Source organism: Mesoplodon bidens (assembly GCF_964165515.1).
Source record: "Mesoplodon bidens genome assembly, chromosome: 11".
NCBI lineage: Eukaryota > Metazoa > Chordata > Mammalia > Artiodactyla > Ziphiidae > Mesoplodon > Mesoplodon bidens.
This window is the reverse complement of record NC_138167.1, coordinates 68,038,672-68,066,215: the sequence shown is the minus strand read 5'-3', so window position 1 is coordinate 68,066,215 and position 27,544 is coordinate 68,038,672. Positions and strand designations below refer to the sequence as shown.

Below are 27,544 nucleotides of genomic sequence, written 5' to 3'. Positions count from 1 at the left end.
CTTTTTCTGCTGTGTTTTCTCCATAGCACTTTTCATCTTCCAACATCCTGTATATTTAATTTATTGTCTGTCTTCCTCATGAGAATATCAGGGCAGGGATTTCTGTTTATTCACTGAATCCCCAGTGCCTAGAACAGTGCCTGGCACATGGTAGGAGCTCAATCAATATTTGTTAATTAAACACAAGAAAGTACCAGATGGCTGGTGAATTTCATTAGCCCCATAAAGGGAGAGGAAAGGAAAAGCAACCCTTTTGAGTCACCATTCTATGGGCCAGCCCCGTGCCAGGCCCCTTCACAGTCTGTCTTCTCAGGATGGCATCACCAAGGGATGATCCCGTGCTTCATGCCACACAAACCAGGGTTCAAATCCTGATTGGGGCACTCCCTAGCTGTGTGACTCTGGGCAAGTTACTTCACCTCTCTGAACTTCACTTTCATTTGTCAGATGGGGACAAAAATAAGACTTGGTGGGCTTCCCTGGTGGCGCAGTGGTTGAGAGTCCGCCTGCCGATGCAGGGGACACGGGTTCGTGCCCCGGTCTGGGAAGATCCCACATGCCGCGGAGCGGCTGGGCCCGTGAGCCATGGCCGCTGAGCCTGCGCAGCCGGAGCCTGTGCTCCGCAATGGGAGAGGCCACAACAGTGAGAGGCCCACGTACAGCAAAAAAAAAAAAAAAAAAAAAAAATAAGACTTGGTGAAGATTAAAGGATTGGTGGGCTTCTCCACCCCCATGGAAAGGGCACCTAAGATGGGACCAGCTACTGGGCTCCTGCATCTTCACCCAGACTCATATGTCCATAGACCAAGCACTAGGCCAGGCATACAGCAAGGAAGTGGGGAGATTTGTTTACCCAAATGAGCATGACCCAGTCTCCATGGCCAGGGAGCCCAGAGCCACCCACAGAGACCCACCATCCTGCCACAAAGCAGAGCATGGCATGGCCCAGGAGAATTCCCAAGGGCTGGGAGAATCAGGCAGGCTTTGCGGAGATGGTGTCTGAGCCAGACCTCAAATTTAAGCAGCCCCCGACCCCTGGACTTGGACTTCTCAGCCTCATTTCCTACCACTCCCCAGGTGGCCAATCTCAACCCATTTTCTGCCTCTGAGCCTTTGCTCTTGGGGTTCCCTCCACCTAGTATAGCCATTCCCCCAAAACCTCCTAGGAGTCTGTCCAAATTTATCACTGTGACTGAGGACAGTCATAGGAGGACCAAGAACATATAGGTATGTAAGTCCACTAACTGCTTCCTGAAGAAAGGAATCCCACAATGCAAGCTCAAGCAGCACCTCCTGCAGCAAGGCCACCTAGATTTCTCCCACTGGAGGTGACCGTCCTGTCCAGTGAAGCAGTTTCAGGGACCTGGTAATACACTGAGGGGACCTGGTAATACACTGAGGGTTTGCCCTTAGTCCCCTGGATTCAGCAGCTGGGCCCCTTAGCCTTAGACCACACCCTGCTGGCTTGGCATCCCCACTCCAGGGGACACTCCTTTGATGATCAGACACGAGCAGATCTGAGCGCAGGGGTGGCCCATCTGTGGGGCCCTCCTCCAGTCATTCCGGGGCAGGTAAGGTGATGCCAGCGCAGATGGCAGGCAGCTCCGGGATGAGTCAGGAGTGAAATGTGACCCTCCCCGCGGGACAGTGGGAACCTGAAAGGTGGTATCAACCTGAGCTTGTGGTGGCAACAAGTGGGGGGATGGAAAGGGGGCCCCGGGCCAGGGATGCAAGCAAGCAAAAGGCCACCAGCTTCTATGACAAACTGTTTAATGCTCCATAACGTGCAGCTTCTAAGTGAAAAAGGCCCGTTAAAAATCTACGAGCTGTACATTCTGTTAACGGGGCAGCCGGCCCCCTCCCCGGCCGTCCCTCTGAGAGGTGGGGCAGGGCAGGGCACAGGCGCCGTGAGAACATGGTCCTGGGTGTGCTCACCAGGAACACACGCGGGTCAGCGCCCAAGGGTCACGGGGGTGGGGGCATGATATTTACACAGGGGAGAACCATGGACACACGTGTGACCGGAAGACACGAGGGGCACAAGTGACAGTGGACCCGGGAAGCCACAATGCCCCCGTGGAGGTATACACAAGAGATGTGAGCTGGACGGGTGGGCACCACGCATGACGGGCTCAGGGCTCCTGTGAGCAGAAGAGGCTGTGGAGCCCGGAGACCTCGTGTGCCAGGGGGAGGGGCAGGCGCGAGCCGGCACCCTGGGAACTTGGGTGTGCAAACCAGTGCACAGGGGTGAGAATGCAGATGCTCCAAGGCGAGCGACGAGGGAGAGGACACAGATGTGTGCATGAGACCCACGAGATGGGTCCATGGAGACATGGGGCCACGGGAAGGCCCAGAGCAGCAAGTACAGGGATGGGAGGGAGCTCTGCCCCGGGGGCTCCTCCGGGTGAGAGAGCCCGGAGCCCAGAGCCAAGGGCCCCACGTCGAGCGTCTCAGGGTCTAGGGAGGCTCAGGGTGGGGAGGACCCAGCTCCACTGCACACACCAGGGTCCCCGCTGGGGGCCGTTTCTGAAGTGCGTGAGGAAGGCACAGGCGTCAGAGGGGACTCCTCAGGCCTCGCTGCTGCTGCTGCTGCTGCCTCTGCCACTGCCGCGCTCCACCCACACGAGGCGGGCCTGCTCCTGCAGGATGCGGCCACGCACCACCTTGGCCAGCTCCTCTGAGTGGCCCCACTCGTGGGCCGTCACCTGCACCCAGGAGCAGGGCAGCCCCCAGAGCACCTGCTCCGAGCCTCGGCATTGCCGCAGCAGCTCTGAGTCCCGCCAGCCCGGCCGGCCCAGCAGACCCCTGCCGAGAGACAGGAAGGTGGGCGGTGGTCAGAGTGGGGGATAAAGATGGACAGTGAGACAGAGAGAGAGGGACAGACTAAGGAGAGTCAGAGAGAGAGGACGGAGAGCGGGAGACAGAAAGAGAGACAGAAGGCAAACAAAGAGATGGAGAAGAGGAAGAGACGGAGAGAGAAGGACAGAGACAGAGACACAGGCACCCAAAGAGGAGGAAGCACTGGGGTCCTCCCCATCCTCCCGGCCCATCTCACCTGACTTCCCGGACATTCTTCTCAGTCACCTCCACGTGGATGACGATGGGGTAGATCTCGTTCCGGACCAGCTCCCGCACGCCCCGAGCACCCAGCTCCAACAGGCAGTGTTTCTTCTCAGGGGGTCAAGGCTACATTTTACTCTCAGGCCAGAAACCCTAAGCTCCCTGCCCCCTGAATGGGCCCCATAACACAGCCCCCTACAGGGTCCTGCTTCTGCATCCAGGGGGACCTTGGCAACAAGGAAAGAACTGGAGGGGAAGGGCCAAGACCCAGGGAAATAAGTCACTTCCCCCCACTGGACCTCAGCCTCCCTCTCTGTAGGATGGAGCTGACCCCAGCAGCTCCAGCTCCCAGGGAAGAGGCAAGTTTGAAGGCAAAGACAAACAGGTGAGATGTATCAGCCAAATTCTCCAGGGTGACCCACATGAGGTCAACTGCCCCAGGCCACCCATCTCACAGGTGAGGAAACAGGCCCACGGAAGGGAAGGGACTTGCCCAGGGTCACTCTGCAACTGAGCGGCACAGGCGTGCACTCAGGCTCTGCTCTTGGGCCCAGAGGGCACCCCCCTGCCCCACCCCAAGCACCTACCTTCCCGACAGACTCCTGGATGGCACGGATCCTGCTGCCCAGCCCAGGGGTGGCAGGTCGGGCCTTGGGGGCTCCGGGCGCTGACGATGTGCACTGTTCCTCCCCAGAGAGGCTTTCTGCAGGCAGTGACAGGAAGGAACGAAGGGCCAGTGGGCCTGGCTGCCCCAGGGTGCCACCCAGCCCTCCCCTCTCCAGGCACGCAGGCTCACCTGCTGGGCACACTTGGAAGTCCAGCCGGGAACTGGGCAGGTCTAGGAGGTTGCGGATGAGCCGGGGCGCCAGGCATTCAGGCAAGAGCACCACGGGCCGCAGGGCAGACACCAGCAGGGGCCGTACCAGGCTATAGGGTTTGAGGCTCCGCTCTGGCTCTGGGCAGGGAAGGGGGTGTGAAGAGATGGGGGTGCAGGCAGGGCCCCAGCTCCTCTTTCCTGGGGTAGCCAGTCCCCTTGATACTCTCAAGGCCCCTAACTTTTTTTCCTTCCTAAGTCCTGCTGCTCCTCCTACACACAGCAGAGCTGCCCCCGCCCTCGCTGGGACCTGGGACCCTCGCAGGAGGCTCCACCCCATCCCCTGCCTCACCCTTGCCCCCTACAGGCCATTATCCTCTCAGCAGCTGCAGGGACGCTTTAAAACTGAGGTCAGATCCTGTAACTCCCCTGCTTTCAACGCACCAGTGACTCCCCACAACTCTCAGGAAGAAAGCCACATCCTCCACGTGGGTGAGCCAGCCCTGCGGGAGCCTGGAGAAGCAGCGAGCCACGTGCTCCCTCACAACAGACTCCATTCCTGCCTCACAGCTCAGCAGCTCCAGTCACAGGGCCTTTGCATGCCCTGGGGTGGCCCAGTTAACTCTCCTTTCAGAGCCCAGGTCATGCTTTCCCAGGTCCCCAGGTGGGCGGGGAACCCCCTCCCCCTCCCCTCCCCCTCCCCTCTCCCCTCTCTCCTCTTCATTGCCACACACATGACAGAGTTATGCACTTGCTGTACTCAGTGTCCTCCAAACACAGTACATGCCGCCATGCCTCTGAGCCTTCGCACAAGCTGTGCCTTCTGCCTGGCACAAACTCCTCTTCATCCATGAAGGCCCCAGTTCAAACAACCTCCCTTCCAGGAAGTCTTCCCTAACCACCCTCTCCTCCTTGCCCCTCAGAATTGCTATTCCCTCATCTGAGCTCCCCCAGCCCCTCTTCCCTTCTCTGGCCCAAGGCCTCACCCTCCTGCCTCCAGAAACTCCCTCTGGGGTCGTCATGGCATCTGCCACCACACACAGGCAAGAAACACAGCTACACATGCTTTGCCAGATAAGGAGAGGCCTGTGCTCGTGCGTGCCCTAAACTCACCGAGACCCACAATCACACCTAGACATAGACAGAGCCCTCAACCCTGGTGGCCCATCTCCCACCAGGCCCCTGGCATGGGCCCTGCCCCCCACAGGAACCCAGGCCCTTCCAGGCCAAAGGGACCACCAAGGCCAAGGACACCCAGAGGTGCACACTCTCGGACCCCGTGAGCAGCGCAGGCTGCACCTTCACACCTGTGCACACACCTGAGCAGGGCTCCAGCAGCAGCTGCTCCGGGGAGTCCCCAGCAGGACTCCCCACATGCTTGGGCTTCACCAGCCGCAGCTGGTCCAGGGCTCGCTTCTTCAGCTGGGGAACGGGCAGGGAAAGAGGGGCACCTGAGAGCTCAGCTCCATCCCACCCTCAGGGAGAGAGAGCCCCGCTGCCACTACTGTCCAGGCTCATGGGTCAGCACAAGAGCCCCCTCCCCACCAGGCTTTCCCCTGCCCCTACCCGGCCCAGCACAGCCCCCGAGGCAGGGAAGGGCAACCATCACTAGGGACCAAGGGAAGCAAGACTGTCAGACCCAGTTAGAGCTAGAGGAGCCTTAGGTCTGCCCCCACTTAGAGATTGAGAAACCGAGGTCCAGAATAAGACATAAGAGACAAACTCTGGGGTCTCTTCCAATGAATGAGCAATGTGACCCTGGGTAGGAAGATTACAGAAACCAGTATCCACAGCACTAATTATACCAACAGCTGACAGGTGTTGAAAACCTACAATGTGACAGACACTAACTAGATCCCACGTGCATGAACCCAAGAGGCAGGCAGCATAATCCCCCCATTTTACAGATGAGGAAACAGAGCCTCAAGGGAGGGTCCCGTGGTTGTCCAAGGTCACAGGCTGAGAGGAAGCAGAGCAGGGATGCAGATCTGGGTGGCCTGGCTCCAGAGCCCAGGCTCTCCACTTTCTCTCTAGCACTGCGGGCTCTTGAGACCGCTTTAACCTCTCTGAGCCTCACTCAGCCCAGGCGCACAGTGGGGGCCGTCACCCAGCCCAGCCCTGGTCCAGAGATTAGAGAAGGGGGTGTGACTGTTGTTCCGTTAAGTGCTCACCACGTGCCACGCGTGCTCCTGGGCAGCGGGCACACTATCTCACCTCCCCCTCTCAACTACCCAGACAGGAGCCCTGTTGTTCTCTTTGCTGGACACATCGGAGAGGATCAACCAAGTCTGGGTGGAGAAGCAACCAAGGAGCTCACCGAGAAGATGAGCAGCCAAGCGTGGTTGGGGTCTCCTCCCCCGGCTCCCGGATAATGGAGCCTGTCCTCTCCCTTTTGGGGCCCCCCTCAGTACCCCTTCCCCAGGCCCTCGTCCTGCCCCCCCAACCCTGCTTACATTACTGCGGGGCCCCCGGTGTCGGCTGGAGGGCAGGCATTTCTCCTGAACTTCTAGGAGCTGCTGGGCTCTGTGCAGGGGGGGTCGTGTCATGCGTTTGTAGGGAGAAGGGGAGCCCCTCACCTTCTCTCCTCCAGCCCCCCAATCCTGTCCCAGAGGATGGTGAGGGACTGAAGGAGGGAGAAAGAGTCCCCCATCCCAGTCCCAGCTCCCAGGGCTGCTGGCAGTGTCACCTCTGATAATTGGGCACAGTGCCCCGGTCCAGGTCCCGCAGCGTGAGGGGGTCAACCCGCGTGCAGAACCACTCCTGCCGCCGCTTGTACGCCGGGTCCACCAGCCGCAGGATCTCCTGGGCTTTCACGCACAGGGCATGGGGGTCGGTCCGCTCAGGCAGGGTGAGGTTGGCTCGAATGTAGAAGGGCTCGGCCCCCGGCCTCTTCACCCAGGCGTCTAGGGCCTCATGGAAGGACTGGCAGGCTGGGCATGGACAGGCAGTGGGCAGCAAGGAGGACAAGGAGAGGGGAAAGTCAGGCATCAGCCTCAGAGAGGCCACAGATGTGGCCCTCTCGATGCCTGAGCAGCCAGGACCCCACCTTCCCCTTCTTTTTTTTAAATATTTATTCATTTATTCGGCTGCGCCAGGTCTTAGTTGCGGCATGCGGCATCTTTAGTTGTGGCACGCAGATCCAGCTCCCCGAGCAGCCATCGAACCCGGGCCCGCTGCATTGGGAGCGAGGAGTCCCAGCAACTGGCCCACCAGGGAAGTCCCCACCTTCCGCTTCTTAAAGTGAGAGTCCAAGGCCCAGAGAGGGTGGGGGCTGGCCCAAAGCCACCAAGCCCACTCGGGACAGAACCAGGACCCGAACCCAGGTCTCTGGACTCCTATCCAGTGCTCCTTTCACTGTAAGCTGTTTACTGAGGACAAGACAGAGGAAGGGCACAAGAGCAACCGGCAAGAAGGCAGCGGCGCAGGAGGGGAGGGAACTGCCAGGGGTCAGGAGGCGGAGCATCCCCCTCTCAGGCCTTGGCTGTCCCACCCACACTATGGACCAGATGAGCCTTCTCTTGGGCCCTCAGTCCTGACCTTCTAGGACTCCCGAGTCCTCAGTCCCTCCCCCCAGGCCAGATTTACCCTTGAAGTCCATCAGAGGGAGTGTGGATGTCTGGTTCCAGGGCAAGGTTCTCTGCTGGGCCTCGCCTTCCAGGCCTGCCCGCTCCAAGCCAGCAGCCTCTGCCCTTGGCTGGGAGAAAACCCAGGCAGGGAGGGAATTGAGCTTCCCAGGGCTTCCGGAGACAGCCCTGGGGCTGGAGGACATTGGGTGTGGGGGTGACCATGTCTCAAAATTCAGCTGCCCCCCAGCTCACAGTGTGGTGCCCAGTCAGACACTGCTCTTGGCAACTGGCCTCCCCACCCAGCCTGGCTCAGTCTGGTCTTTCCCACGTGTAAGGGTGGGGATCTGTCCAGGTTCAGTCAGTCTGCCCCACCTCCCAGCCCCTGCCCAATCAGATTTCACTTGATGCTGGCTGAGGCGGGGCAGCCAGCCGCTGGTCACTGAGCCCGCCTCAGCTTCGGCCAATCCGAAGAAACTCCGCCCAGTGACCTAGATCCACCAATCAGAGGGCATCCATCCCCAACTAAAGCACTGACTCCTCCCCCAGCTCAGAGGGGCGGGGCCTCACCTCTCTTGGTTCCACCCTGGCCGATCCTGGCCCAGAGAGCACCCTCCGAACGACAGCCCCAGACCAGCTGTCCCCGAGGAATGACAGGCCGTCTAAGCCCTTGTCCTGGGGCTCAGGCCCCCCCGGGGGGCTCCAGCCAGACACTCGGATGGCCAGAGACCTGAGAAGAGAGAAAGGAGATGGGAATTAGCGTTCAGTATTTTGATTCAGTTCAACATTCTTGGAGAACCATAGTGATTCCCCAAGGATGCCATGACTCCCACCCCGGGCCACTGCACCTGCAGGGAATGCCCTCCCCCTTCTTCTCTGCCTGGCAAATTCTGCTCGTCCTTCAAAGCTCAGGTCAAAAGCGACCTCTCCCTCCCAAACCCCTGCACATGGTGAGGCGTAGCTTCCTGCTGAAGCCCCGCGTTTTTGTATCTTCCCATTTGTTTCCTCGCTCAGAAAGAACGCCCTGAGAATAAGCCTGCTGTCATGTTCAGCTCCAGATCTCTACCACCAAACACAGTGTCTGGCACATAGCAGATGACTAATATAAGCTTGTTATGCTCATAGTCTAGGGCGGGAGGTCACCTTTAGATCACAACAGATCAGAGATGGTTACTGCTGGCAGTGGGAGCACAAAGGGGAGGGGCTTCCCAGAGGAAGCAGCAGCTGGGCTACATACATCATGGTGAAAAATAGAAGCACTTCAGGACTCGACAGAGAGTACACGGTTCCAGGCTGAAGAGCTGGCATGGGCAAAGGTGTGGAGGGCAGGATACAGGACACAGCGTGGAAGAACTTAATAACAACAATAATAATAGTAGCAGGAAACCCTGGGTGCTTCCCATGTGCCAGACACCATGCTAAGCTCCTTGCCCTAATTAACTTCCAGAACAGGCGAGCTGGAGCCAGCCTATGGAGGGCTCGGAATGAAGGCGCCTGGCCTTCCTCTCATGGGAAGTGGGTACCACTGACAGGACAAAGAGTCACCAAACCCCCATCATGGCAGGGCTCTGCCTGTCCCTGGATGAGAGGTGGTGAGGCCCTGTGGCCAGACTAAGTGACAACTGACCACAAGTCTCTCCATGGGCCCCCACGGTTCTGGGGAAGAAGAGAGACCAGGGTCCACGGGTGTGCCCCAGCTGGAGAGGGGGCCCAGGAAGAGCCCAGGCGTTCACTCGCCTCCCCACCCACCCTGGCAGCTGCAGCCACAGGGCCACACTGCCCCCTGCTGCCAGCCTGGGGTGGGCAAAGCTGCAAAGACCTTAACCCAATCAGCACCCATGAAGGGGCGGAACCCTGGCCCTGGGGAGTCCGACTTGGCTCCTGCCCCCTCCGTCAAAACAGAGAGCCAAGCGCCAGGGGCTGGGGCTAGACATGGATGCTAGAGGCATCAGGGCTGCCTTTACAGGCTCCTTCAGCCCCGGGACTGTCCTGGCCACATCAGTGTGGCACAGAAAGGCCTTGGCAGAGACAGGAGGCCTGAGGCCAGGCCTGGCTATGCTGCGCAATGGCCCGATGGCTGAAGCCACACGGTCCAGCTCCAACCCCAGCATTAGCTGTGCCCTAGCCTTGGACAAGCGAGCTGGCCACTTGATTCTGTCCCCACCTCCCTAAAGCAAGAACGATGATGGCACCCGTCTCCCACTGTGGGTGTGAGGGTCAAATATAGAGAAAATGCAGGTAGAGGTGGAAACCAGAGGGCTGCAGGGCCTTCCAACTAAATGGGTTGTGAAATTCACTGGGTCATGACCAGCACTGTTTTTTAATGGAATGGAATAGAAAACATAAGCCTGCCTCCCTTCAAGTAAATCCAACTATCTTCCTGTAACCCTTTTGTTTCAGGCACATGTACTGGGTTTCTCGCGTGGAGGGCTGTGGTCAGAACAGTTTGAGAAAAGTGGCGTGGAGGGCGCCAGCAGGAACTCTGGGGCCAGGCGGCCAGGCTGCTTGCCTCGTTCTCAGTGGTCCCACCTGCAGCTACCTACCTCATTGTACAACTCAGTGAGTTAAAACATGGGACATGGGACTTCCCCGGTGGCGCAGTGATTAAGAATCCGCCTGCCAGTGCAGGGGACACAGGTTCGATCCTTGGTCTGGGAAGATCCCACATGCCGCGGAGCAACTAAGCCTGCGCACCACAACTACTGAGCCTGTGCTCTAGAGCCTGCAAGCCACAACTACTGAGACCACGAGCCACAACTACTGAGACCGTGTGCCTAGAGCCCGTGTTCCGCAACAAGAGAAGCCACCACAATGAGAAGCCCGCGCACCGCAACAAAGAGTAGCCCCCACTCGTCACAACTAGAGAAAGCCCGTGCACAGCAACAAAGACCCAACGCAGCCAATCAATCAATCAATAAAATAAAATTACTTTTTAAAAAAATGGGACGTTGTTGGAACAGTGCCCAGTGAATCTAAGTGCTCAGTAATAGACATTCACTGTCATCAGGTGTGATTCAGGACTAGTCACCTCTCTGTGGCCCCATTTCCCCACCCATTTCAAACCCACAGACGACTGACCATCACGGCTTCCCCAGTCGAGGGCCCAGCGGGCAGCCTGCATCCAGGCCCTCCAGGACCGACCTGCTCACCACCCACCCCTGCCTGAGCACGCCCCCTCCCCTCCCTGTAATTCCAGGATCAGGGCAATTTCTCAGCCACCCCAGGTTTTCAGGCTTTTCTTGCCAATTCCTGCTGCTCTGAGACCCAGCTCAGGCATCTCCTCCTTCAGGACGCCCTTGCCCACCTCCCCAAGGGACCAAGTGGCTTCTCTGAGCCTCCACAGCCCCAGGCTACTACCTGGCGGTTCAATGGGGGCAGGGTCCAGGCCAGGTCCCTCAGCCCCAGGCCTCAGCAGACAAGCGGGTTCAGAAGAGAAAGGAATGCGTAGGGGGCAGGGGCTGCCTGCTCCAGCCTCTCAGGACTCCTGGGTCTCGGGCAGCACACTCTGATTGACCCCAACCCTGCCTGTGGGGGGTGGAAAGGATGGGGTCCCAGGACACTTCCCCAGTGTCAGGTCAGGAGTTGGGTCACAGGGGAATGGGGCCAAGTCCTTCACTCTGCCAGCCCTGAGCAGTGATGGGCTAAGTGGGCTGGATGAGTGTTGCCCCACCCCAGGGCACTGTGGGAAGATCCCTAGGCAGGCCAGGGACCTTTGAAGTTGACACTTAAGCATGTCACACAGATTGCCTCACTGAATCCTCCCGACAACCCTTCAGGAACCGCCTGTTATTCCCCCCACATTAGAGAAGAGGGAAACTGAGGCCCTGGGGAAGTTATAACTTGACAAGGGTTACACACGTGGTGGGTGGTGGAGTCAGGTGATGACCTATCCAAACCCTCCCTGTGCAAGGTCGGCCAGTGCTGGAGACCCTATGTCTACGTGACAAGTGTGGACAGGGGTGGCCCTGCCCGGGAGACAACACCCCAGTACTCTCCCAGTGCCCGCCCCATTCAGCACCTCACTTTCACTCTTTTTCTGCCTGTCCATCCATGTCCCCCATCCTGCCCTGCCCCAAGGCCCTGGGAGCCAAGAGGGGCAGGTGAGAGCAGAGGGCTGAAATGCCCAGAGCACAGTGGGCACTCAACACAGGCGCGAGGTTAAAGTAGCTTCGACGGGCGGAAGGGGCAATAGAATCCCCAGCTCCACCACCAAGTGGCCATAGGACACATTCCTGACTCTGAGCCTCATTTTCCTCATCTGTATAATGGGGCTTGCAGGGCTACCCTGAGGATTAAGCCACAACAGCACCAATAATAATAGCTAAGAGCTAGCTTCCCGCTCACCGCGAGCCAGGCACTGTACTAAGCGCTCTAGTAGGAGTACCGGAACCCCCAACAATGACTCCAGGGGACAGGCACTATTGTGAACCCATTCTACAGAGCAGGAAACTGAGGCACTGAGAAATTAAATGACTTGCCCAAGGCCCCACAGTAGCGAGTGACAGAGCCCGGACTTCAGCTGGCTCCCAAGTCTGTTCTTCCCCCTATGCTCTGAGCTGTAACCCTGCCCCAGCCCAGGACACATGCAAACAGCACTCGCCAGCCCGTTAGGGCACTCGAGTCCCTGACCTCCCATCGGTCCACCCCTTTCTCTCCCAGTCCACCTCAGTCTTCATTCTTCCCCCATCTCCCTCCTCCCCAGGAACTTCGTGGGCAGCAGAGGTGGCCCCACGTGATCATGGGGCCCAGATGGGGGCTGGGCCAGAACTTCCAGCTCCCTCTGCTGCATCCCAGCGCCCCCTGGACAGCAGCCAGGACCCCTGCTGCAGGCCTGAGCGGAGGAAGGGAGGAAGGGCCGAGGCAGGCAGGAAGGGAGGCGCCTCCGCCCCTTCCCCCAGAAGCACGTCCTGCACAGTGAGAAACAATGTCGCACTGGGCCCTGTGCCGGAGGGTGAGAGTGGGGGCAGGGGCCTGGCCAAGCTGCTTCCAGGAGGCAGGAGGCCCCTGGCTCTGCTGTGCCCTGATTTCTTGTGTGACCTGCACTCTGTGACCAGCATCCCCGCATTCCAGCTCTGACACCAGCGCTTCCTATGCCCCCTCCAAAACGCAAATCTGATCAGGTCACTCTGCACCTTGGCCCTGGCACGTCCCAGCTGTGTGACCTCAGGCAAGTCAGTTAACCTCTCTGAGCCTCGGTTTCCTCCTCTACAAAACAGGGGTAATCATAATAATGCCTGCCTCCCAGGACAGAGGGAATGCTGTAAGGCAGCCAGGAGCCGGCCCTGCATTTAGTAATAGCTAAGCTCCCCCAACCACCACCAGGTCTCCCAGGGTGCAGAAGCCAAAATCCACACTTCCCCATCCTGACTCACAAAGCCTGCCCCAGCCTTTCGCCTTTCCCCTCCCCCACCCTCACACTCTAGTCACCACCAAACTCCAGGTCCATCCCTGGACAGATTCTGTTCTCTCTTCTTCCACGTCACCCAGAGGCCCCCCATGCCTGCTCCTGAGTTCAAAGGCCACATTCTCAGACCGGCCTCCTCCATCTCCTGTCCTCCTGAGATCACGGACAGTCTTGAGCAGGGAGACCACGCATCCACCAAAACGGACAGAGCACATGGTCTGCAGCGTGCTCTGAGCCGAGGCGATTTATGACTCCAGTTGTGGGCCTGGGGCCAGCCCAGCTGCAGGGGCCCCACCCCACCCTCAGCGTGAAGTTTGCTGGGAGGCTCAGTCCTGCTGGGAACCCCAAGCCGGGAGGACAGGCAAGCAGCACAAGTAACAGCTACCATCTACCCACCACCTGCCTGGCAAAGTGGGGTGCTTTACTGCCACGCGTCCTAAACCTCCGAACACCACCTGTGGAAGACATCACTATGGCCCTTTAGCCAGTGAGGAAACTGAGGCCCAGGGAGGTGAAGTGACCAGCCCAAGTCTCCCAGACGATAAGCAGTGGTGACAGCATATGAATCCAACGTGTGACTCTGTCTAAAGACCTTAATGGTCTGACAGCCGTGAGGCGAAGGCTTCGCTGCTGCTCCCTCCCACCTCACCCCTGCTCCCCTCTCGCTGGGAACCCGAACCAGCCCCCCAGCTCCACACCCCCCCAGGCAGCTGCAGTACCTGTTGAGGAGATCCAGGCCACAGCCTCGGGCCAGAAGGCCCTCCGGCTTTCCCAAAGGCCACACGCTGTCGGAGGACGAGGACGAGGAGAGACCAGGGGACCAGGGCTTAAGCGTCACACTCCCTGGGGAGGAGGAGTGAGGTTTAGGGGCGCCAGACTGAGCAATGGGGTAGGGCCCGGGGTTGAGCCCCTCAAGCCCTGGGATGGCCCATGGCCCAGAGGCCTGGGGACTTGGCAGGTTTGAGGCCCCTGGAACACGTTGGATTCACGGGGCTCAGGGCTGGGCCTGGGCTGGCCAGGGTGACCCTTCAGTTTCGCAGAAGAGGATGGAGGACGGGCTGGAATTGAGGAGCCCCATAGAGCACAGCGGAGACCAGGAGAGAGGACCAGGGTGAGCTCGGGGTGAGAGGTGGGAAGCAACTCCCCCAGGGCCTCTCAAGCAGAGCCTCCCTGCCCGGCCAGAGGACAGCAAAGCCTCAGGGAGGGGGACGCAGGCCAAGGGCAGAGCAGGCAGCATAGCCCTCAGGTGGGCACCCAGATGAGCCCTCCCCACGGAGTCCCCAGGCCTTTACCTGTGATGTCCGACATGCTGCTAAAGGACCTGGGCAGAGAGAGGGTGAGAGGGGCCCGCACTGAGCACAGTGCTCCTGTGCCTCCAAATGTCCTGCACCCCCCAAGCACGTGCAGGCTAGACCCCGAGAGGGGTCTCAGGCACGGTGCACTCGTGCCACCCAGTCCCCTAAACACACAGGACAAGAAGCTAACATCCTGACCTCTGCCCCGTTCTTCCACCTAGAATGCCCTAGCCTGTCCTTTAATGCCACCCCCTCCCGGAAGGCTGCCCTGACCTCTCACGCCTCATCTCAGCCTCACTTTCTACCTTTGTCATTCGTGACTCTGGGGTCTGCCTCCCTCCAACACTAGACCATGACCTCCCCATCACACACCTGTCATGGCAAGTTCATCCGTCGGATCAAGCCCGTGACGGGGACACATGCCAGGAGGCGTCTCCTGCCCTTGGTCTTGCCATCAGTGATAACGGCTCAGTTTTTTCTGGCCCCCCTTTTCTGCTGCTGCTTGAATCTGGGGCCTTTCTTGCTTGAGGTCCCTGACCCCTGGGAACTTCCTCCATGTCTCCTAGCCCTGAACCACCCAGGCTTCCCCCTGGATTAAGGATCTTTGAGGCTTGACCTCCAGTGACCCTCATGTCAAGGTGCTCAGCAGGGACTGAGCCCACTCTGCCCTTTGACCTTGTCTTAACCCCTGACCTCACTCATGCCTATGACTCCTGCAACCTGGGTTTCCAGAGCTCCAGCCATTTAAGGGCAGTAAAGGGAGGTGACAGTCTGGACCTGACTCTGGCATCAGGGATTCTGGGAGGAAGCTGTTTACCTCTTAGGGGGTGCGGGGTCCTCCTCCCGCTGCCGGCGGAGGATGGAGCCGGCGCTGGGGGGGAAGGGTAGGATGGAGAGCCGGTTGATTTCCTTCTCGCTGTCCGTGGCCTCCTCCTGCAAAGCCACAGCAGGGCCTGGTCACCCCCACAGGACCTGCCCACAACTCATCGTACCTAGTTTGTGCCCATTTCACAGATGGGAACTAGGGCCCAGAGCCGAGGGGTAGGCTCTGCAAGGTTATGGGCATGTGAGTGGCTCCCCAAGTCTCCCGGTGCCCAGGCCCAGGCTCAGCACTGAGCTGGCTCTGCGTGAGCTTAAACAAGGCATTTGGTCTTCATGGGCCTCGATTTCCTCTCGTGTGAAACCGAACTGTCAGCAAACTGGAGAGTACTCTACGTGTCAGTAATTCTACGATGGCCATCCGTACCCTCCACGTCCGGGCTAGGGCAGGTGTCTTACCGAGGTGTGGGGCTCAGATCCCCCCGTGACAGCCGCTTCCCCAGCTGTTTCAGGGCCTCCCAGCGGGGAGGGGAACTCGCTCAGGCTCCAGGTGCTGCTGAGGTTGGAGCACAGGGAATGGGAAGAGGCGCAGGCCTGGGAGAGGAAGGGGGTGGGGAGAGTTCAGCAGCCCTGGGCCAGGGCCAGGCCCTGCCATTTTCTCAACACCTGCTGGGAACAGGGATGTGGTGGGGAAGGAGAGCTGGATCTCTGCCCTTGTGGAGCTCACACCCTAGCGGAGGAGATAAGCTATAAACAAGCAGATACATGAAGGAAATAAGGCTCAGCAGCCAGGAGGGTCAGGCAGGAAGGTACCCAGGGTGGGGAAGGCACTCAAAAGCCCCACCCAGCCAGGGGCATCAGAGTGCTTTCCAGAGAAAGTGTGGTTGGAACTGAGAACTCAAGGATGAAAGTTGGGGCGGATGGTCTAGGCAGATGGAACAATATGTGCAAAGGCCCTGAGGCAGCACTGTGACACATTCCAGGAATTAAAAGGCTGAGACCGAGAGAACCAGGCTGGTGGCGGGGGGGGGGGGGGCACCCTGTAGGGCCTCTAGGGCATGGTAAGGGGTTTTGCCTTTACCTAAAAGCCACTGAGGATTTTTAAAAGTCAGAAATCACAGATTCACGCTTCCTTTGTTCTACTTCTTCAAGCATTAAACTCAACTGATCATCTTTAAGCAAACCCAAGATAGGAAAAGGCAGAGTTCCAGGCAGAGATCTGAGAGCCAGTGTCTGGTTTATAAGGGATCTGGGGGCTCAGCTCCACTGTTGGCTGGCTGTGTGATCTCGGGCAAGCCTCTGACCCTCTCTGGGCCCTGTGCAATGAGGGAACTGGACTAGCTGGTCTCTGAGGGACTTCTAGGGCCCACATTTTGCATTCTAAGATGCTCACGGGCCCTCGGGCAGCCGGGCTTCTCCAAGTATATGCTAAGCCAGGCTTCAAACTATTTTTTGTGCCCCAGGTGCAACCCCAGAAACTCAGAGACTCCCATGCTCCTGTCTTTTCCCTGATACACCAACCCACAACTACCCGAGCTACATTTTGTCCACCTTGGCCAACAGGGCCCTCCAAGACTGGCACGTTCTTGACCTTGGGTGAGGGCTCCAGCCAAGACCCATGTATTTCCTCCCAGAACCTGCAACTTCCCAGGCCCAGCTGAGGACTCCCAATGGGTCCCCCATGTCCCCACCCCCGGCTGAGTTCTCCCACCAGGTCCCACCCTGGCCAAGAGCTCCAGCTTGGATTCCTGACCCTGCTCACCTTGAGGTAGGGGCCACCGTGGAACCGCTGCAGCTGCACCTCCAGCAGGGCCTTGGCACCCTCCAGGCTGGTGAGCGCAGTCAGCAGCTCATCCCGCTCGGCCTCCAGGCCCCGGACCTGCTTCCGGTACTGGTCCTTCTCAATGAGGCTCTGTGAGTACTGCAGCTGGATCCGGTCTCGGCTCTGGATGGCCTGGCGAGAGAGGGCGGGGAGGGTGTTGGGCCAGCAGCTAAAGGAGCCACATCGGCTCAGCTGTCCTGGCCGCTGACCTCTCAGATGCAGGGGTGGCAACAGGAACAGCAGCTAACGTTTATTAAGGACTTCCTGTGAGCCAGGCCCTCTGTGTTAAATATCAGCTCATTTAATCTTCACACTAACTCTCCGACTTAGAGAGTCTCACTATTCTCATTTTACAGACATGGACACCAAGCCAGCAGGAACAGAGTTGCAGAGTCCAGGCTCGTACCGTTTTCCCAAAACCACTTAAAACTCTTCTGTGGGACCCACTGGGTGCAGGGGTCTTTATTCCCAGCCTTCAGGGTTCAAATCCAGCCCAGTGCACCCAAAGTGCTTTTCCCCACAGTGAAGACCAGGGTCCCTGAGAGGTAGGCCCAAGGCCAGGACCTGCTACCCATTGTCTCAGAGGGAGCTGGGGCCAGAGACCCACAGGCTGGGAGCAGGCAGGTGAAGTGCACATTCCTGAGCCCCCCCCAGACCACATGAATCAGAATGTCTAGGGATGAAGCCTCAAATCTGTGTTTTCACCAGGCCCTCCAAGGGATCCTGAGGCCCATTCTCACGTGTACACTTCAACTCCTCTAGTGGGATTCAAACGTGGTCCAAGGACAAAACCTCCTGCCCTTCCCGCTGCATGGGGAACCTCACGCAAGGAGGGCTGCGGGCCCGGAGGAACTGGCCCGAGGTCCTCAGCCTACCCTATGGCCTCAGGAGATGAGGGCTATGGTACCCAGGGCCTGGGAGCCAGAACTTTTGAGGATTTCTTCACCAGCAAATATCTGTAAGTACCTCCCCCTGTGTAGGCCTTGCCCTTGAGGCAGGGAGAACAAGGGATTCAGATGCAAGGGCCACAGGACCAACTTTCGTACCTGTCACAAGAGCCCAGTGAGGCAGGTGTGTTGAGGGGGTGGGCTGGCACATCTCAGGTCCCCTGTCTGTTTCTCCTGGCCTACTTGCCCCCTCCTAAACTGATAAGTGCACTGTTCATCTCTGTCTACAATTCCAGTCCTGTCTGCCTCTCGTCATCTTCCCCTGGACGAAAACCAGGGCCGGGCACACAGCAGGCCGGGCTCACCTGGTCCCGCTCCTTCTCGATCTCCTCCAGCTGGGCCAGGATGGTGGCCATGCGGTGCTTATACAGGTCACAGTCCTTCTGCAGCGTACGGTGCTTCAGCCGCAGGTCCTCCATCTCCTGCAGGTACTGTGGGCAGGTGGAGCGGGGTGGGACACGCCCAGGCCATACCCCAGGGCTGGGGACAGGGGCAGCTGACCAGCTGGTGTCCAGCAGGTCCAGGGAGAGAGGCCTGAGCCTCAATAATGAGTGCCCACCTCCCCAGCTGGGTGCCTGGGCCACTGACTGACATCACCTCACTGGGCCTCAGCTGCCTGCTCTGTAAAATGGGGATAACAACCCCGTCCCAGCCAACCTGGGCCTCCCCATTTCAAGTGCAATCTGCCTCCTTACCCCACTCTACTTGTTTCACAGCACTCATTGCCCTCTGTGACATGAGGTAACGGACTGCGGATTACGTGTATGGTGTCCTGTTTGTCTCCCCTGCTAGAATCTTCCCTCCCCAGGAGCAGGGACCTTTGTTCCATTCACCGATCGATCTCAATACATATTTGAGAGCAAACGAATGCACAGCTCTTGGCACAGGACTTGGCGTACAGCGGATGCTGGGGGAAGGCTGGCTGAAGTAAACTGGTGATGCCCTCCCCAGGCTGTTAGCAAGAAGGCAGGTGGGAGGGTGGGAGGGTGGGAGGGAGGGAGACGCCAGAGGGAAGAGATATGGGGATACATGTATATGTATAACTGATTCACTTTGTTATAAAGCAGAAACTAACACACCATTGTAAAGCAATTACACACCAATAAAGATGTTAAAAAAAAAAAAAAGAAGGCAAGTGGGGGCAAGGGAGGTGCGAGGGGAGGGGGGAGATGTGGACACTACCTTGTCCCGCAGCTCCTCGGCCCACTGCAGCTCCCCCTGCACAGTGTGCAGCTTCTGGCACAGCTCCTGCCTGCTGTCCTGCGCCTCCCGCCAGTCATGCTCCAGGATGTCTAGGAGGATGCGCTCTGAGCCTGGGGCCCCTGGCCGGCTTGCCTCCTGTGGGGTCACAGTTCAGGGCTGCCTCAGCCCCTGGCTCAGGGCCCACCCTGAGTGTGGGGTAAGGGGGACAAACAGCCCTCAGCCCTCAGCCCCACCCTACTAGCTCTGCCACCTTGGCCAAGGGCCTTGACCTCTCTGGACCTCGGCTTCCCCCTCTGTAGAGTGTGTGTGGCGCCAACAGCCCTGCCCACCCTCCAGGGAGCATCTGGGGGTACAAATGAGGTAAGTGGATGAGGGCGTGCTCAGACAAGTTGGACCAGGACCATATTCTTCAACAAGAACCAGGCCTGTTCTCTCTTGCTCTGGGCCCTACCTGCCACCCAGGACAGCAGACGGGTGATATTTCCAAGGCCTATTCCCCCCGCCCCGACAATGGGTCTTCACAGGGTCTGAGCCTGGCCCAGGGAGGTAGACCGAAGGCTTAAGATCCAGCCCACAGACCCACACCCCAGCCGGCACGCCCAACCCTGTGAAATACACCAGAGCCCCGGCTCCCTCCCCCACTTCCTATGAGGAGCAGTGGCCAGGTGGCAGGCCCCCACTGCCACCGACCTGCCACAGGACACTGAGCAAGCTCCAGGGCCACCCAGGGGTCTCAACCTTTCCAGGGTCAGACTCCTCTACAAATCCAAGGAAAGCTGAGGCCCTCTCCCCAGAAAAATGCTCACACACAAAATCGGGTACACAGTTTCAGGGAGTTTAGAGGCTTCCTGCCCCACCCGACCCCACCCCCGCCGGCAGACCCCAGACTCAACACCCAGCACAAGCTGAGTACTGAAGGCCCTCCACTCAGAGCTTAAGACAAGGGGCCAGCCAGGATTCCATCCAGATCTCAGATCCCCGGATCTAGAATCCTCGTTCTCCAGGCCTCAGGGGGACGAGTGAGCAGTGGGAGGGTCTGGCCTCCCCCCGCCCCCCTTCACTGCCCCCCTCTGCCTCTCATACCTGCTGCAGGCCCTCCTGCAGCTCCTGCAGCGATGCCGCCAGCCGCTGGTTCTCCGCGCGCAGCTCAGAAACCAGGTCCGCGCTGTCGGGCTCTTTCTCCTTCTCCTCAGCCCCAGGGAGTGGCCCCCTGGCCCTTCGCAGCAGTGTGCACTCTTCTTCCAGCCGGCTCACCTTGAGCTTCAGCTGGTCCACCTGGGGCCCAGGACAGGGGTCAGCTCAAGGAGGGAGCACCAGCCAGGCCAGAGAGGAGAGGTCCTGTCCCACACTCCTGGGTGCCTCCCAGATTCCCAGAGGGGCCCAAGCAGGTGTCCTCCCCAGACGTGTCTAGGAAGAAGGGACAGGCTGGACAAATACAATGAGGAAGGAAGGGAGGCAGCAAGGCCAAGCCACCCGCCCAGGGGAATCTGCCTCAAGGACTTGTGGGTGGAGGGGCCGTATCATAACACGCTCTTCTGTCCCACACTTCTGACACTGAGCACAGGACCAGCATAACGGAGGGGAAGGAGGGCTGCATCAAGAATAGGAGGACCGGGCTTCCCTGGTGGCGCAGTGGTTGAGAGTCCGCCTGCCGATGCAGGGGACACGGGTTCGAGCCCCAGTCTGGGAAGATCCCACATGCGGCTGAGCGGCTGGGCCCGTGAGCCACGGCCGCTGAGCCTGCGCGTCCGGAGCCTGTGCTCCACAACGGTAGAGGCCACAACAGTGAGAGGCCCGTGTACCGCAAAAAAAAAAGAATAGGAGGACCCAGGGGCTGGGCCAGCTCGGCCTCTAACTCAGTGTGGCCTTGGGCAAGTCACAGCCCCTCTCTGTGCTTCAATCTCCTCATCTCCTTGTGGGGGGAAGGAGGAGGAGGAGGATTCTGAGGGTTTCACCCAGCCCAGGAGCCAGGATGTCCCCCTCTCACCCAGCCTCCCCACTCAACATACACTCACGGAACACATGTGAGTCTCACCCTCCCTTAAAGATATTCCTACCAGAGCCTCCACTTGGGAAGATTATGAGGTTGGTTCACCCCAACATGAATTCCAAGTCCGGGATCCATATTTCAATTGTACCATTTTACCCTCTGTCATCCTGAGCAAGTCACTTACCTCCTCTGAGCCTCAGTTTCCCCATCAGTAAAATGGGCCCATTCAATCCCCCTGCTGCACCACCTGCCTCCCAAAGTCATTGCAGGAATCAAACAAGACAGCAGGTGGACGGAATCCTTTAAACTATGGAGCTGTGAGGGTGTGACAGTGGCTATCTTTACAGCTTTAAATAAAATCCTAGGACCCCAACTGTCACCGGTTCAGTGTGGGCAGCCAGAAACTGGCCAAGGGTGCTGGGTGGGCGGCTGGGTGGTGGCCGCCTGGCAGACAGCAGATATGCATGGCCAGTTTGCTGGATTATGAATGCACTCAGTCAGAGTGATTTTCCAAATTCATGCAGGGTCTGGTGTCCAGCAGGTCCAGGTGGATAGACCTGTGGTGGCTAGACAGTGACAAGAGGAGAAGCAGGTGGCAGGCCACAAAATGAAGTCACTGTTGGAAAAGGGGCACAATGACCTCTGGGGCTATACTCAGGCATGCTGATATCTGGTGCCCTAGGAGTGCCCTGGCCTCGCTTGGAAAGGACTTGCAGCCCCACACCCCCAGAGCCTGGCATGGCACCCCCCTCCTACCCACCCCCCCACGCAAGGGTCTGGAGGCTGGGTCAGGCAGTTCCACGAATTAACAGCCCACTCCTCCTCCGCAGAGGACTCAGAAAGAAATTCATGACTCTCACATTCCTTTCCCCTCACAAAACACGCTTTGTGAACTGCAGGAGAAAGACAGCTAGTTACAAGGGCAAATGTGGTCACACCCTCTCCAGCAAACCGCAGCCACACACCATGGCCTCCCGCCCAACCCATGGCCAGCAGGCTCCCCCGATGAGCTCAGGGGACAGGGCACCTGGGAGTCTCCGCTGAACGCCAAGAAATACGGATGCATTTAATCCTGGTGTACAAACTCACTTAGCACAAACTTATAGCGTTTGTTCCTTTAAGTTTATGTTGCTTAGAAATAACAGCTCATTACATTTGCACCTTATAAAACACAGTATTAAATCACAGCCACTGCACACCCGTCCACAGGGTGAGGGAACCCAAGCTGCCGAGAAAAGCACCATCAGCTGCTCTGTTCATTTCCATCGGCAAAGCCTTTGTTAATTTGTTGCCAAAAAGCTCCAGTAAGTTAAGGCAAATGTAGGGTAGCTAGATAAGAAAAGCTTATCTATTAATTGAATTTCATCCCTTACCCTCCATTGCTAAACTGGGAAAAAGCAACTATAATCTGCCTACTGGCAGATTGCCATACCCCTAGGGCCATACTGTGTGCACCTACAGCTGAACCGCAGACACACAGAGAACCTCCGACACCTCTTCTACATCCCCCTACCCAACCCCAGGAGACTCCAGACAGCTGCACACACACACAGGGCATCCCCCACCCCAGTCACATGCACATATCTGCCACCTAAGGGGACCAAACTCAATCACACGCAGCCCAAAGGTGAGACCAACCGTGCAGGCCACAGCCCCTCCCAACACCCAGGGGCGCCGGTGGCCATCGTGGAGCAGGCTCTCCCCACCGGCCCCCACCCCACCCCACTCCCAGCAGTGCCCAGAGCAAAGTCAGAAATGCTCAATCTTCGAACCCTGGGAAAGTACTCCAACCAACCTCTCTGTGCCTCAGTTTCCTCATCCATAAATGGGGATAATAACAGTTCCCCGCCAACCCCCATTCCAATGGAGTTGCTGGGAAATTAAAGGAGTTGATGGACGGCAAGCCCAGAGGACCATGCCTGCTGCACAGGAGGTGCTGTCTTGCTGTGATGTCATCCGCATCCATGACCTTGCGCTTCAAGGATGAGGAAGCTGAGGCTAAAGTAGGCCTGACAGCCTGGGCCTGTCCACCTGTGGCCTCAACACCCCCAATCAGAACTCATTTCCCCAGACATCAAACCCCCAGCACGCACAGCTGCAGGCTCCAGAGCACCAGTGCACCCGCACTGACAGCCTCACACTTGCCACCCATCATCCACGGGCACCTGTCACCCCCTGGGGTGCTCCAGCCACAGCTGAGGCTCATGGGGTCAGGGGGCTTCAAATCCCACAGTCAGAATCCCCCCTGTGGAATCTCTCTGGGTATGACTGGGGAGAGCCTACTGTGTGCCGCGGGCGTTGTCAAGTCCTTGGGACAACTCTCTGCTGCAGTAAAATCCCATGCGAAGCCCCAGTAAGGAACCAAGAAAGAGAGGCTCAGTTTCTCAGCCTGTAAGAGGCATGGCCTCACCCATTGATGGAAAAGAATTGGGTGAGATTTCACCTGGACAGGAGCAAACAGAACAGCATCATGGGGCGGAGGCCAGCGCTGGAGCCAGGTGGACCTGGTTCAAACCCAGGCTGTGCCATTTCCCAATTTGCAGCCTTAAGCGAATCCCTTTACAATCCTAAACCTGTATTTGTATTTCAAAATGAGAACCTGGTGCATGGTGCCTTAGTGAGATTACATGACAGGATGCACGTAACCTGTGTGGCATCGAGTAGCACTTAAAAATGATATCAATAACAATGGCTAACGAAAATCCAGGTTTTGAGCACTAACTCTGTACCAGGCACTGTACATGTCTTAAATCCTGTGACTTAAACTCAAGGAATCCTCGTAACCCAAGGTTGCTCTGGCTCAGCACTTGCTGACATTTTGGACTGGACAATTCTTGGTTGTGGAGGGCCGTCCTGTGCAATTAGGATATTTAGCAGCATCCTGGGCCTCTACCTACTAGATGTCAACAGCACACTCCTGGCTGTGACAACCAAAAATGTTTCCAGACATGGCCAAATGTGGTTTTTTTTGCGGGGGGTGGGGCGCAAAATCGCTCCCAGTTGAAACCACAGTCATAATTCAATGAAATAAATGCTCCCATAATAAATCAACACTCCCATGTTACAGATGAGAAAACTGAGGCACAGGGCAGGGAAGGGACTTGCCCACAGTCCAATATGCGACAGATGGTGGCTTTGGAACACCGGCTGTCTACCATATGACCGTCATTTTTTGCAAAGCTGCCCCCTTCCCATGGCACCCCCCCATCTCCCCAGGGCCTACCGCCAGCTGCAAGTCCCGGCTGCGCAGCACGGCCGAGTTCTTCTCCTCACTGAGCTGTGCCAGGCGCATGGCAATCATGTAGTTCTCGTCCTTAAGCCGCAGCAGCTCCAGGCTCCCCGCCTCCCAGTCCTCCCGCAGCCGCTGGCAGCGCTCCTGAGCCTGCTGTTGCTCCCGCAGCCGCTGCTCCAGCCCTGCCCGCTCTTCCTCCAGCACCCGGCCCCGGGCCTGCAGCTGCTGCTCCCGCTGCAGCTGGCTCTTGCGAGCCTCCCTCAGCCGCCGCACCTCTGTCATCAGGAATTGGGTCAGGCCCTCGGGTCCCTCCTCATCTGCCAGGGGCAGGGGAGAGAAAAGACATAAAATAAAATCCAAGGGGATTTTATAAAATTGAAAAGTCAATAAATAAAATCCAAGGGGATGACAGACTTCACAGAAAAACCCAAACCAGAAGAAAACTAGAAGGAAATATTGGAACCAATTTTTACAATTTGGGGACAGGGAAAGCCTTCCTAAACAAGGCACAAAATCAAAGAGCTATAAGAGATTTCTAAACGATGACAGATATAAGAAACAAAGTTAAAAGACAAGCAACAGAGTGGGAGAAAATATAACAAACGACTCAGAGCCACAACATGTAAAAAGCTCCTACAAATCAATAAGCAAACAACCAAATAAAAATGTGGGCAAAAACTATCAATAGGCAAATTCCAAAACAAAAATGGCTGGTAAACACAGGAAAATACGTTCCAACTCACTAGCAATAATAATAACAATAACAATAATAGTAGTACCACTAACAATTGACTTTATTCTTTGGCCTACATACATATATTAATTTATTTAATCTTCACAACAACACTTAAGATAGGTACTATTTATTGTACCCATTTTAAAGCCAGAAAAACCGAGGCACGGAAATGTCAAGCCATTTGCCCAAGGTTGACTAACTAGTAAGCTGTGAACATCTCTCAACAAAGTACAAACTTAAAACAACAACATTATTTTTCACATATCTGACTGCATAAAATGTTTTAAAATGATCCCCAGGCTGAATGAGGGTACAGCAAAATGGGCACTCATACACTGCTGGAGGGATGTATGCTGATTTAACTTTTAAAATACACATTCTCTAAGAAATTTGACTTCTCAGAACCTCTCCTCCTGAGACACACATTTGCACAAAGATGCACCTAGAAGGATGTTCCCAGCATTGTTTGTAATGGTGTAAACTGGAAACAACCTAGATGTCCATCAACAGGGGATGGGTTAAATGACTGGCACGTCACTAATAAACACTACGCAGTCATTTAAAACAAGTGTAATGGATGTGGAAGAAACACAAAAATTAGTTGTTCTGAGAAAAAGTGAAACACAGAGCAAGACATGTAAGATGATTCCCTGTGTGTGTGTCTGTGTGTATAACTGCAAAGAGAAAGGAAACTCGCCAAACTGATACCAGCAGAGCAGAGCTGAAGGAAGAAGTAAAGACCTTTCCTATTTACTTTCAAGTCTCCTGGAGTGTTTGAATTTTTTACAGAAGAAACTGTGACCTGGTACATGCCTGACACATCTTTGGGGGAAAGAGCTGCATTAAGTGTGTGGGCTCTGAACTTAAGACTATAACTGCATTAGAATCGCAGCCCCACACTCAGCCTGCTGGGGAGGGCCTTGGGCAAACCGGTACAGGTCTCTCTGTGCCTCAGTTTCCCTATCTGTTCAACAGCGACAATGGGAGTGCCTCCCTGACAGGGACGGGGTAAGGAACCTCTGCACTGGTGTCCGAGGCGCTGGCACCCACTGCGGACCCACTCACCGAGGATCATGGAGCAGCGCTGGGCAGGTTCTTGGCCAGTGAGCAGCGTGAAGTGCTCGGGGTAGTAGAACTCCAGGGCTTCCAGGAAGGCCTCGTAGCCCCTCTTCCCGCGGCAGCGCAAGATGTCCATCAGGCGCCCTGAGAAGTGGGGCGGGGGCGGTGCCCAAGAGTCAAGGTGAGGGCTTCTCCCCGTGCCTAGTTGCTTTCTCCCCCCTTCCCCACGCCCCGCCATACTCCAGGGCCCACGTTCCCCAGATTTCTGAACCGGTGACACACACAGGGGCCTGACTCAACACATCAGCGGGGAGAGCCCGTCTGCCACGGCCAGGAAAGCCAGGACCCAACCCCCTCCATGGCACCCCAAGCCGCTGCCTGCAGCCCCCACAGATATAGGGCCAGCAAACGCAGCCTGCCTTTTCAATGGCACAGGGAAGCCCCCTCCATCCCCAAACGCAAAGAAAAATATTTCTCTCGTTGACCAACGCCTGAAATTCCACCATTAGACCCTCATCCCTTTGCCAGCTCTGTTCAAAGGCACAACTTATGGAAGAAGCCACCCTCAGAACGCTGAGATGGGTCTTGAGCACTTGAGGAAAACGCTCCCAGGAGTGTGTAGCACACAGAATTGGGGGGCGGGGGTGGCGAGCAGAGAGAACCGAAGAGATCAAAGGACACAGGAAAGCTGCCAAATCCACCAGCTGTGATCGAGAGGTCCCAAGCCCAGCCTGCACCGGCAACTACAGCCAACCCCTTGCTCTAAGGGGGGCCCAGGAAATGGGAGAAAAATCCAGACGCGGTCTAGGCACCGCGGACACGCTGGGTCACGCTGTGGTTCAGGAGGAGGGAGGATGGTGGGCACACCAACCATCCCACTCTACCGATGTGGAGACCGAGGCCCCGGGGATCGGGGATCGGAGCCCTTGGCCCGACGGTCCCGAAGAAGGCCCCAGGGAAGGCCGGCACCGCCCGCTCAGGCCCGACCCCGAGCCCCCCACGGCTCACCGGTGCGGTTGACGCGGCACGGGAAGCGGTAGGTGCTCAGCACCTCCTCCTCGTCCTGCTCGTCGATGACCCGGCATTGGCGCAGATACGGTGTGAGCTTGGCCGGGTTGAGGGCGCGCGTCAGCCGGTGCCGGACGCCCTCGATCCGCTCCCACAGCGCGTCCTCCTCTGCCTCGGACCCGGAGCCGGCCCCGGCCTCCTCCTCGGCCTCCCCTGCCTCGGCCCCGCCCGGCATGACCGCGTCTTCGGGATCTGCGGGCCAGAGGCGCGCGGGGGTCAGCGCGGGCGCCGGGGGCGGGGTGCGCCGACCGATCCCAGCACTGGGCGTCGCCCGCAGGACCAGCCGCCCGTCGCCGCCGGAACCCCCCCTCCCGCGCCCGGTCCGCCCGGCGGGTGCCCGGCCCCCGCGCCCCCGGGACTCACCCCGCACGCCGGAGCCGTCTCGGACTCCCAGGTCAGCGCTCTGGCGGCGGCTCCGCCGGCGCAGGGGGGCGGGGTCCGCGGCGCCCCTGGCCCCGCCCCCGGCCCCGGCCCCGGCCCCGCCGCCGCCCGGGCTGCCCCGGCCTCCCCACATCGCCGCCCCGGCCCGGGC

The 27,544-nt window shown here is 57.9% G+C and overlaps 1 protein-coding gene across 1 annotated transcript; it reads right to left on the bottom strand.

Annotated features, from left to right (window-relative positions):
• Positions 1–1,759: 1,759 nt before the first annotated feature.
• CARD10 (caspase recruitment domain family member 10) lies at positions 1,760–27,463 on the bottom strand. The gene is made up of 21 exons (XM_081248692.1): positions 27,376–27,463; positions 26,953–27,204; positions 25,951–26,088; positions 24,141–24,466; positions 20,011–20,202; positions 18,907–19,062; positions 18,030–18,155; positions 16,718–16,909; positions 15,415–15,549; positions 14,954–15,069; positions 14,134–14,162; positions 13,561–13,684; positions 8,008–8,167; positions 7,460–7,568; positions 6,561–6,804; positions 6,328–6,397; positions 5,194–5,296; positions 3,857–4,015; positions 3,648–3,763; positions 3,056–3,168; positions 1,760–2,805 (listed from the first exon to the last, which is right to left on the bottom strand). The coding sequence occupies exons 2-21, from the start codon at positions 27,185–27,187 to the stop codon at positions 2,568–2,570; spliced, it is 3,081 nt and encodes a 1,026-aa protein (XP_081104818.1). The 5' UTR covers positions 27,188–27,204; positions 27,376–27,463; the 3' UTR covers positions 1,760–2,567.
• Between the last annotated feature and the right edge of the window lie 81 nt (positions 27,464–27,544).

Bases quoted from the DNA above. Each gene is read 5' to 3' on its own strand.
- CARD10 (XM_081248692.1), bottom strand. From the start codon at position 27,187: ATGCCGGGCGGGGCCGAGGCAGGGGAGGCCGAGGAGGAGGCCGGGGCC. The intron at 16,910-18,029 runs GTGAGCCCGGCC...CTCTCTCGCCAG, and splicing joins TCGAGAAGGAGCGGGACCAG to GCCATCCAGAGCCGAGACCG. The intron at 15,550-16,717 runs GTGAGCAGGGTC...TTCCTCTCCCAG, and splicing joins ACGGTGGCCCCTACCTCAAG to GCCTGCGCCTCTTCCCATTC.